The sequence below is a fragment of the Heloderma suspectum genome, chromosome 9 (assembly GCF_057233095.1).
Source record: "Heloderma suspectum isolate Gila_16-S chromosome 9, 16-S_ref, whole genome shotgun sequence".
NCBI classification, from domain to species: Eukaryota; Metazoa; Chordata; class Lepidosauria; order Squamata; family Helodermatidae; genus Heloderma; species Heloderma suspectum.
Window position 1 is genome coordinate 41999914 of NC_139466.1, and position 12281 is coordinate 42012194.

General features: G+C 40.3%; 1 protein-coding gene across 8 annotated transcripts in view; it reads right to left on the reverse strand.

Moving 5' to 3' along the window:
• ATRX (ATRX chromatin remodeler) overlaps positions 1-12281 on the reverse strand; it is a 137148-nt gene that overhangs the window by 61274 nt on the left and 63593 nt on the right. For all 8 annotated transcript variants that reach the window (XR_014784880.1, XM_084814220.1, XM_084814216.1 and 5 more), the window contains 6 exons: positions 11482-11584; positions 10222-10401; positions 8623-8761; positions 8328-8437; positions 6390-6536; positions 2617-2794 (listed from right to left, as the gene is read on the reverse strand). Coding sequence is in view for 7 of the 8 variants with exons in the window: in XM_084814220.1 (XP_084670346.1) it covers positions 2617-2794; positions 6390-6536; positions 8328-8437; positions 8623-8761; positions 10222-10401; positions 11482-11584 (857 nt within the window). In the remaining variant the exon portion in view is untranslated. The remainder of the gene's footprint in view (positions 1-2616; positions 2795-6389; positions 6537-8327; positions 8438-8622; positions 8762-10221; positions 10402-11481; positions 11585-12281) is intronic.

Below are 12281 nucleotides of genomic sequence, written 5' to 3' on the forward strand. Positions count from 1 at the left end.
GAAGCAAAACAGGGCCACCAAAAAAATAAAGTAATAGGTCCTACATTCTTAGGGGATTCCCATCATACATAGACGTTTATAAATTAAATGTGCAAAAAAAATGTGCAAAGAATCTAAAACCAAAAGAGTCTGAAAACAACCTGTGAGCTTTCAGACATAAGGACCATCGAAGTATCAGTCGAGAAGGGAAACAAAGAAAAGTGGAGATGGGGCAGGAAGGGAAGGGAATTAGCCTGCTTAAGCCCCTGGAAAGAGATATTAAGGGGGCAAGGAGAAGAAAGCTATACAGTTAAAATCACTCCTTCCTTCACTATATGCTTTAAGAGGATTTGTTGTTCTTCAGTCGTTTCCGACTCTTCGTGACCCCATGGACCATTCTCCAGAACTATATCCCCTACAAACCTGAACACTGCACTGTTATGTAGCACAGCAGGAAAAGGCAGAGGATGAGTTGAGAATGTCATTTTACCCCTTCTGAGATTTCACCCTGCCCCATGCATGGTCTGAAATGGAATTCAAGGCTCCTGTTCCAGCTGGCTGGAATCCTGAACAGAAGCTCCCCTCTTAGGGGACTGAAAAACACTGCAATGTTTTGTTTTGGGTCCCACTTTGTATCCTAATAGTGTAGACTGGGAGTGGGGTGACACTGAATGAATTGCCTATGGCCACCTAGGAAGGCAGGATTCGCAGGGACTTCGCAGCTCAAGCACTACACGCTATAGTAAAACGTCACAAAGCCAATTTAAAAACTCCTACAAATTTTACTATGAAATGAAATGTAGCTATGGAAACAAGAATCTTTTATCCTGTTTGGCAAGATGAAGCACCACCCACTTTGTGGAGTTCTGCAGGTGCAGGCAGATATTCAGAAAACTCAAACCAACTCTTAACACTAATAAACATGGAGATGAGAAACACAGAGCAAGAAAAGAAAAAGGGTAATTCCCAGGACTTGAATTACTTTTAACTAAAGTAAGAATTAATCCAGACTTCGCCTGATCTCTACAACCCTGTAGGGATTGTGGACACGAAATAATCAACATGAATGCCCTTGGATGGTCAGGATGTCCTCTCTCAACAAAGAACCAACATTCATGGGGTATACCAACATTCTCTCTCTGTGGAGGGCATGTTTGGGTGGAATGTGCTATAGGAATGCTGCCTCTGGGCTCTGCCCATATTCTATAGGAACTGTTCTAGGCAGTTTGTTTGTATTTAACAGAGTTCACAGAACATAAAGTGACAATCTGAAAACAGCAGCAGCGAGGTAGGAAGGAAACATCAGCAGAATAGTTTTTTTCCATGGAAAAAATTTCCACTTCCAGGAATGCGCTGTTTCATAAAACTAATTAGTAACATAATGAACACTGTACAAATTGGGCAACTGGAATGGATACAGTAATTAAATCTAAAACCTTATAATTTATTATCTTCAGGTAAGTTTTCCTAGGAAGCACATATAATTATTTGAACAGCTCTTCAGGCTTTCTCAAATTAGACATTTTCAGGCCTTATTTTCCCGCCCATAAAAATGTAAATAATGTAAGGGAAATGTATGCTGTTGTCATGTCTTAAAGTATTTACAAGTATTCCAATAAAAATAACTTCCAAGTTTAAAAAAATGTATACATTCAATCTTTCAGTAACCTGTTTACCTTCTCTAAATCTAATCGCATTCGTTCACTTAATAATGGACACCCTGTTCCAAACTCTCAGTATCCCTCTGATATTATATTGGGGGGTGGGGGGCAATCTTTTCTATTTTTGAGCAATAGTCCATCTGGCTGCTATGAGAAGAGGGGCAACCATCTCCATATAGTCTAGTAATACTATTTCAGATTACAAAACAATGTGACCCATGTGTCTAATGGTAACATACCCCACCATTTCATTTATCTAGACGATGATTGCATGCTATCCAGGCTAGCGGCTCCCATAACCAATTTATGGGGCTTGTTCCTTCCAGAACCTCTAAGAAATCTCAGTAAGGAGGCTGATTTACTTCACTCCCCAGGCCCATGAACTCTTGCCACCTTACTGGCCTAGAGGACTGATGCCTGTTGGAAGTTGTCGCTGCTGCCCTAATGGCAAAGGAAGTGGCTGTGTGTGCTCTGTGGAGTGTCAAGTTTATGGCTCTTGTCTTTTTTGTGCAATGGAGACAGCAAGGGATCAGAGCTGGACTGAGAGAGCTATGAGATCCAAGTTCTTTCCTTTTTCTTCCCTCCCCAATATCTATAATTGCTACTTGCCTTATCCATCTATAAAAATCTGTGTGGAGAGCAGGTCCTTACAGAGAAGGTTGGGGTAGAGACAGATGGTAGATGCTCTCAGCAGAAGGAGAGGCAGTTGGCTGTCGACTCTTTTATTTCCCAGTCCCCTGGACTCTGCCAACTTGCTGTCCTAGAGTTGGGCTCAATCAGTCAAGGGCTGCACAGTAAGCATCTTGGTGTTGGCACGACAGAAGTTGTGTGGAGGTCCCCTGCCAGATGGAGTCAAGGATTCCTATTTTACACAGCCCTGCCTTTGAGTATGGAATGGAAAAAACTATCCATCCAAGAATGTCCCCTCCTCCGCAGAGAGAATACTTAATATGACCTCCACAGTATTCTGGCTTACCTGGATCAACCAGTGCTTTGTTAAATATTTCTTTCAGTTTTCTGCTCTTTACATTTCTCCCTTGTGAAAGGTTACGGTACATCTCATAGCCTATGATCATGACACCCCCTTCATCCTGCCATCTTTGCAGCATATAGCTTCTCTCTTGAGGGCGTTTCACTGTTGCTAGTTCACAGACCTTGTAGGGGGGAAAAACAATGTTTTTTCAACACCAAACATGTTCTCAATGCATCCAGAATATGCAACAGTTAACATGAATATACTTAAATAAACTTTTGATACAGTGGCAAGAAAAAGGTTGGGAACCCCTTAGGACTGTCACTTATTTCCAAACTAAAATGTTATTAGATCTTAATCTAACCTTATAATCCTAGATAGAGAATGGATAACCTGATTAAACAAATGACACACAAACATGATGCTTTTTCACATTTATTTATCCACAACTGATTCAACATTCAATATTCATGTGTGAAAAAGTATGTGAACCTTTAGATTCAGTACTACCAAAGTAATTACTTTGGAGAGCCAGCATGGTGTAGTAGCTAGAGTGTTGAACTGGGAGCTGGGAGATCCAGATTCTAGTCCCCACTCGGCCATGGAAGCTCACTGGGTGACTTTGGGCCAGTCACAGACTCTCAGCCCAACCTACCTCACAGGGTTGTTGCTGTGAGGATAAAATGGAGAGGAGGAGAATGTAAGCCGTCTTGGGTTCCTTACAAGAGGAAAAAAGGCGGGATATAAAAGCAATCAATCAATGATTAGGAACACCTAATTGAGTTCAAATCTCCAGGGCCAGATGAACTGCACCCTAGAGTAATAAAGGAACTGGCAGAAGAACTCTCAGAACTACTGTCTATTATCTTTGAGAAATCATGGAGGACGAGTGAAAAGCCAGATGACTGAAGGAGGGCTAATTTTGTCCCTCTCTTCAAAAAGGAGGGAGCAGGGAACCACAGAACAGTCAGTCTGACATCAATCCCAGGGAAAATTCTGGAGCAGATGATAAAGCAATCAATCTGAAAGCACCCTGAAAACAATGCAGTGATTACTCGAAGCCGATATGGATTTGTCAAGAACAAATCCTGCCAGACAAATCTGATCTCATTTTTTGATCAGGTAACCTCCCTTGTGGACTGTGGGAATGCTGTGGACATCATATACCTCGACTTCAGCAAAGCTTTCGACAAAGTGCCCCATGATATCCTGATGAGCAAACTGGCTCAAAGTGGGCTAGATGAAACAACAACCAGGTGGATCCACAGTGGGCTACAGAATCGGACTCAAAGAGTGCTTATCAATGGGACCTTCTCCACCTGGGGAGAGGTAACGAGCAGGGTACCACAGAGCTCAGTCCTGGGCCCAGTGCTCTTCAACATTTGTATTACTGACTCGGAGGAGGAGGTGCAGGGAATGATGATAAAATTTGCAGATGACACACAATTGGGCGGAATAGCTAATACTCTGGAAGACAGAAACAAAATTCAAAGTGATCTTGATAGGTTGGAGCGCTGGGCAGAAAACAACAGAATGACATTTAATAGGGATAAATGCCAAGTTCTGCACCTAGGAAAAAGAAACCAAATGCAGTTACAAGATGGGTGATACTTGGCTCAACAATAGTACAAGCGAGAAGGATCTTGGAATTGTTGTAGATCACAAGATGAATATGAGCCAACAATGTGATGTGGCTGCAAAAAAGGCAAATGCTATTTTGGGCTGCTTTAATAGAAATATAGCTTCCGAATCCCAGGAAGTACTAGTTCCCCTCTACTCAGCACTGCTTAGGCCTCATCTGGAGTACTGTGTCTAGCTCTGGGCACCACACTTTCAGAAGGATGTAGACAAACTGGAGAGCGTTCAGAGGAGGGCAATGGAAACTGGAAGACCAGGGTACTGGAAACAAAGCCCTATGAGGAAAGACTGAAAAAGCCGAGAATGTTTAGCCTTGAGAAGAGAAGACTGAAGGGAGCTATGACAGGACTCTTCAAGTACTTGAAAGATTGTCACAGAGAGGAAGGCAGGATCTCTTCTCGATCATCCCAGAGTGCAGGACACAGAATAATAGGCTCAAGTTACAGGAAGCCAGATTCCGGCTGAACATCAGGAAAAACATCCTGACTGTTACAGCAATACGATAATGGAACCAATTACTAGGGAGGTAGTGGGCTCTCCCACACTGGAAGGATTCAAGATGAAGCTGAACAGCCATCTGTCAGGGGTGCTTTGACTTAGATTCCTGCATTGAGCAGTGGGTTGGACTTCATCATCTTATAGGCACCTTCCAACTCTACTATTCTATGATTCTACCTGGTGGCACCTCCTTGAGCAGCAATGACTTCAAGTAAGCATTTCCTGCAACTGTTGGTCAGTCTCTCACATAGGTTTGGAGGAACTTTGGCCCATTCCTCCTTACAGAAATGCTTCAAGTGACATTTGAGGACTTCCTTGCATGACCAGCTCACTTCAGGTCCTGCCACAACATTTCAATGTGGTTTAGGTCTGGACTTTGACTGGGCCATTCTAAAACATGGAATTTCTTCTTCCACAGCCATTCTTTTGTAGATCAGCTTATATGTTTAGGTCATGTTGCATGACCCACTTTTGGTTCAGCTTCAGCTCACAGACAGATGGCCTGACATTCTCCTCTAAAACCTTCTGATACACTGCAGAGTTCATGGTTGTGTCAATGACAGCAAGCTGTCCAGGTCCTGAGGCAGCAAAGCAGGCCTAAATCTTCACATTCCCACCACCATGCTTGACAGATGGGGTGATGTTCTTCAGTTCGAACTCAGTATTTATTTTTCACCAAACATAGCATTTCTCGTTGAGGCCAAAAAAATCTACCTTTGATTCGTCTATCCAGAGAACATTGTTCCAGAAGTCTTGGAGATCATCTCTGTGATCTTTAGCGAACTTCAGACAGGCAGCAATGTTCATTTTACAGAGCAGTGGTTTCCTCCTGGCTATCCTCCCATGAACACCATTCTTGTTCAGTCTTTTTCTGATCACTGAGTCATGAACACTCATACTAGCCAAGGCCTGCAGATCCTTGGATGTTACTCTGGGGTTCTTTTTGACTTCCTGGGTGATGCGCCAGTTTGTTTTTGGTTTGTTTTTGATACGACAACCACTCCTGAGTAGAGTGAATGTGGTCTTGAACCTTCTTCGTTTGCAGACTGTCTGGCAGTGGACTAGTGGAGCCCCAAATCCTTAGAAATTGTTTTGTAACCCTCTCTAGACTGTTGAGCAGCAGTAACTGCTTTTCTGAGGTCCTCAGAGATGTCTTTTGATCATGGCATGACATGTTCCCACACAACCGCATGGTGAAGACCAAAGTCACCAAGTTTTTGATCCTTTTATAGGATGGGGCCTCCCAAACTCACCCCTGAAGAATTACCTAATTGCTTAAAGACCGGATTCTAATTATTCCCTGTAATTGAGTTGATGCAACCAGGGGTTCACATACTTTTGCACATACCCTGACTCTTAAGTACTCATTGTTTGCCTAATTTATACATTGTTTTATTTCACAAGACACGGAACTGATTAATATAAACCCTATTGGATATTTAGAAGAGGATTGGTTTTGATTCACGAAGGCTATCATGGTAAAATTATGGAATTTCCGTAATTATCATTAGGGCTCTCAAATGTTTTCTTTCCACTGTATACTCAAAGGAAATTTTTGTTAACACCTCTGAATGATGAAATTTATCACAATTGAAACTGAATGTGTAAGTACTTCACAAGTTCATCTGATCAGTAAATACCTCCAATTTCTCATCATCCTCTAAGCCTTCTTGCCATTTCTCAAATTCATTCATCCAGTTCAGGGCCGTATTCAGCGGACAAACAACAAGAGCGGTACTGAAATCCAATTTGTCACACAGCAGAATAGTATGAAGAAAACTAACTACCTTCAAGACAGGAAAAAGCCAGAGATCAGAATTAATATAAAAGTCTGTAAAAAAAAATTTTTTTTTAAACTAACTACAAACCTCCTTTCCTTTTTGTCTAATGCATGTCATAATTAACTTGGGGCAAGACTGGTTATTCATATTGGCCTAAACCTAACATTACACAATTTTAACTTGTGCAATGGGAGTTTCCCTTCCTCTCCTCCCCCTGCATGCCCCTCAAATCTGCTCCGGAGGGTCCCCCAACTCTCCAGAGCAGATTTGGAGGGTGCATAGCAGGCTGCAGAGTGCAAGGGAATTCAATCTGCCAATAGTATCTGTTCTGCTGGTTTAAGGACGCCATTGGATACAACCCATTAAATGTATTTGATTCTTTTTACCTTACACATCAATAATTTTCTCTTTATATTAATTTGCTGCACGTATTTTGCCCTCTTCCTGTTTTCTTGTTCTTGTATAATAATCCCTCTCTAAGTAGTTAAGCATACTGCCATAACTTTGCTTAATCCTTTCCGAAATGTGCAACTTTAGCATAGGAAGGCACAAGGAAACTCTGGGTCTTAGAAAAAGATCTACTTAAATTGTATTGTGCTAGAGTTATTCAGGGTGGGGTTGCGGACCCAGAAAGGAAAGATACATCCCCCTCAAACACTCAGAATTTTGCACGTCTTTGTTTGTAGAGCAATGCATACAGAACTATTATGCATTTCTTGGGTGCAGTCCTGAAATCTTCCTCCCAGGGTTGTGCTCCTTCTGCAAACTTACAGCATTTTCGCAGCACAGGATGCATTTCAGTTTACATCTGGAAAATGCAATCATTCCCTCAGATAGCACATCCATTGCTATTGCAACTGTCATGTGGAACAAGACTACACAAGCATCATAAGTATCTTTCCTTTCTGGGTCCGCATCATAAGGACCTCATGCTATGAATTTTGATGAGTGAAAACTCTTCCTGTGCATGGCTCCATTTTTCAATCTTATTTATTATTTAGAGGTTCCCCAGTTGTACCACTCTAGCAAAGGAGCATCCATCCATCCTTTAAAATGGTGATCATCATATCTACCCCATCCTTCTGCAGCAGTACTCTGCCTCTGTTATTTAAAAACATGCATTTTTAAAGTTTCTTATGTTCCTTTCGGAAGGCTATACAGACCCTCCCCTACATGTTTTCAAGAGTCAGGTTAGATAAATATTCCAGTGCTGCAGGGGGATTGACCTGCAAGGGAAGCTGCAATAAGTCACCATAATATAGCAGATGGAGGGTTGGATCCAGACTGAGTTATGCTTAGAGTAGACCCACTGAAACCAGTTTGACTTATGTTAACCACAACTAACTTCCACACTGATTTCAATGGGTCTACTCTAAGCATGACTAAGTCTAGATCCAACCAGATGTGTTCGACCTGAACTGGGAGACTCAAGTTCAAATTCTCAGCTCAGCCATAAAACAGACTGGGTGATCTCGGTCAAGTCATTTTCTTAGCCTAACCCGTCTCACAGGGTTAATGTGAGAATAAAATTGGATACCCACCCTCCACGTAAAGCATGAGGTCTTTGGAGAAAGGGTGGTATGGATGTAACAAATATCTCCCCCTGCCTCCATCTATTACATATAAAATGGATATTATGCCCTTGCCTTCAAATGAGAACTATTACAAAAAAAGCTTAAAAAGGCATTGGGACTGATGGCTTGGAGAAGCTCTTCACGATACAGGATCCTGTGGCTTTGAGCGGAAGAAGCTGGAGGGAGCAAGGTCCATCCCTGCCAATAGATCCTTGAAACATACCTGCAAGGTCTTTCCCAGACCCATACAGTGGGCAAGAATGCATCCAGAGCCTGCAGATTTCCTTGTTTTTTTCACAGATTCACAACAGCAATCCCACATAAATTGAACACCTAGAAATAATATTTTTAAAAAATCCTTAAAAATGTAGCAGTCAAGAATCAGGTACCCATTTATGGTTTTGCTTTACAACAGCAGTGACAGAACACTGCAACATCTCTCTAACCCAACCAGTTCAAGACATAAACCCACAGAAATCCAGAGTTTCGAGGGCAAAGTTATTCTCATATTGTCTTACCATCTACTTGATGTGGCTTCAGTTTTGTAACTATGTTTTTGTGAACCTGTACTAAAGGTTCTTTGGTTTCTTCATCTTCGTCTAAAACCAGCTTAGTTGTAATTGGACATTTCAAAGGAGTATCTTCTAGTTCTATCACCTGGAAATAAATTTTTTGTGCAAATAATTCAAGCTATTACAGAAACAACAAAGCTATACAGAGCACCAGAACACAGAAATTCTGTACTAAAGCCAAACTAAATATCTGAGAGACCTTACTCTTTTCAAGTTGTAAGTAAATTTGTCCGGAGGTGTGAAGCACTTACTCTGTATTAATTGACAAGGGCACTTCATGCAAAACCAACATGGATTGTGCCACAGTAATGGATTTTGCGGAAAATTTGCAGTCATTATACATACACTGGATTAGAATATCAAGACTATTTTTCTTGGAGTCGCTAAACTACCAACCAAATGCATTTGTAACATTAAAATACTTCATGCTCATGCTGAGATGGGGCAGCAAAAGTGGGCGATTTTTGTATTTTTCAGAAATTTGATGGGCTAAGATACCATGTGCACATGGGAATACTGTAATGATATGCATTATGGTGAAATGATGACTAGTAGGTGAATTAAGGTGAATATAAGGTGAATATAAGCCATTACTGGATCTACTTGCACATTGGTGATAATGGGTGCAAATATCTCTTTAAATCTGGGGATTTCCTGTTTGGCTGTCAATTACTGCTATATTTCTTCTACAATTTAGTACACAGAACTCTACCAGTTTGAAAGCAATATTGAGCTTCAAAATGAGGTCTTAATGACCACTGTCAGTTGAGTACAACTCATATGACAGAAAAAGGAATGAACACGTTTTATGACCCTGAACAAGCATTTGGAGGGGTATGGCCCTGTCCCCTGTAATAGAAAAAAATATTTTGGTTGTAGATACAATTCAGCGTTGTATACTGTGCAAAATCCATGGTTGTGCCAAATTGTGTTGATGAACTGATGTTATAAAAAGCCTGCAAAAGGCAATAAGCTTTGCATGATTATGTGAACATTTTCAACTAATGGTAAATGTAGCTGAAGTCAGGAAACCCAATAGCTAATTTATTTGTTTATAATTTATTTAGGTAAGTTGTACACCATCTTTTTATTGCAATAGTAATACTCAAAATACATGAAATTAAAATCATAAAAAGTCATAAAAATCAAAATAAATCACTAAACAAGACAAGTGCCACAGCTAAAAAAAAATCAAGTACTCAGTGTTCTGCACTTGAAATGCCTTGCAGATCACTCAGCACTGTTTGCTTTTGAAGAAGAGCAATTTAATTGTCAAATGCTGTTAAGCACTTTTACTCGAAACCTCACAACTACATTATGAAACCCCACTAAAAAAAAATCCCACTACGAATGCTCTCAGCAGCATACCTACATGCACATCAGGTACTGCACATCAAAAATATTTCTATTATAATTCCTTCTTGGGACTTCCAACATATTGTCTGCACCCAGTAAAATTACTTTTTTAAATCCCAGTGCCATGTATTTAAAGCCATCAGCAAATGCAGTAGCCCCAATAGTGCTGTGTAAATAAAGCAAAAGTACTTCTCTCAGCTTCTCCCTCTCGCGCTCCCTTTCTGCGATCCGTTTTCTTCTCTCCTCCTCTTCTTTCAGTGCATTTTGTGTTTCTGTTCTGAGTTTATCATCTTTAAGAATTTTTCTTATTTTTTTCCTGCCTTTCCCTGGAGATTTTGAATCATCATTATCATCATCATCAGAATTACTCTGTAAAAGTCCAAAGAAAATACTGATGAAAAATCTACCACCTTTTTATATTCTTAATGAACATTTCAAATAAAATGTGGTCAAAATGTTACAATAAAACAGAACAATACTATTTAAATTAACAAAAATAATTACCCATTTCCTATTATTTTTAAGTTGTGCCAAATATTGGTAACGCGCAACACATGGCGGCACTAACTGAATGAAGTGCATGATGGGACATCAGAGGTCACAATGTCATGTCTGGTTTGCTACCAATGATCAGTATCCAACAGGGCGCAACTGCTAATGTAAATTATGTTGCGCAAGCATAAACTACTCCAGCGTAGCACCAATAGGATTAGCTGGCATGTTGATTTCCCTGGGAAACTGGTGCGCCAGTTAATGCTATTGGCATTCCCTAGAGTAGTTTACATGAGTGCAGCATAATTTATGTTAGCAGTTGCACCCCGATGGATACTGCCCATTGGGTTTACATGGTGCTATGGGCACCAAGTGAAAAAATGAAGGACAGCATCCAAAGGGCTGACAGACACATTTGAAAACTTCTTTTCTTTCAACAGCACCCCACCTACCCCCAATGTTGTATCATAAACTGCTTTAGAAATGTCCCATGTTACAAAAGTTGCTTGCCATGACACAACAGGAAGAATAAAAAGGGACACAACAAGTACAAAACAGAACTTATTCCAAGAATAGGAATTGTAACACATTAAAGGAAATTGGAAGGTCCACAAAAATGACTATCATATGATAGAATATGTTTTGTTGGACTATCAGAGATTATTAATCAATTTGATTAGTAAATCATTTCATGTAAACAACAGAGGGCAGGATTTAAACAGATGCTTAGCCTAATGCTAGTCTGACTTCCTTCCTGCTTTGAGCAGTTGACCAACCCTGCTGCCATATTAAACTTCTCTTGAAACTCCACTCAATTTCAAAAGCAGCTTGCCTATGCAGGGGTGGGGGGGCAGTCTAAAGAATCCTTGGAAATCAGAGAACTAATGTTAAGGTTCCCTGAAGCCACCAACTAGCACCATGGTTCTTTGAATTCTTTCCAGTATGACTGCACAATACCTTGTTTTCACTAGATGAATCCTCCTGGACCTTTATGCGCCGTCTTTTCTTTTTCTGCTTGTAACTCCGCTGATTTTCTTCTAATTCAGCTCTCTTGGCAGATCTGAAAAATTGAAGAAAGTTTTCTAAGCAGTACTAGTAAACAAACAGAGTTAAAATGGATCTTTCTTGGCCAATTTTACTGCTCAGTAGAAATTTATCTATACCTTGTCCCTAATAAAGACTATAAACAATCCAAGAAGTGTGGCCGCCATTTCTCATCCTTTTTGTTCATGAACTAATTATCTCCTGTGTTTCATCTGCATCAATATTTTGAAATGAAGCAACAAAAAATGATGACCTTCTTCTTCCCTACTTTCTTCTTTCCTCTACTAACAAACTAACAGCCCAGCCAATCAAGAATGGACTACCTTACTATTCACAAATTAATAAACTACTGATTGCAACTAACCTGAAGTCTATTTCTGCTTTGTACTTTGGCAGTATCCAACATTCCACAAACTCAAAGAGCTCTAGCGGAGCTCCACCAAATCTTACCATTGCACAAATGGTTATGTATTATGCTTGTGCAAATGTAACTTTAGTTGGATTCTCCCTTGGCGCATATTTCAGAAGCTAGCTTCTGCTAGTGCAACATCAGTTGTACTAGCAGAATGACATAATTGGATACTGCCCTTTATTTAAAAGTCAAATTAAATTGTTGCTGCCTATAATTTGGAGTGAACTATTCCTACCTTCAAACTAATGAATTGTTGACTGAAACATATTCTTTGATTTAATATTATGTCTTATACTAATTA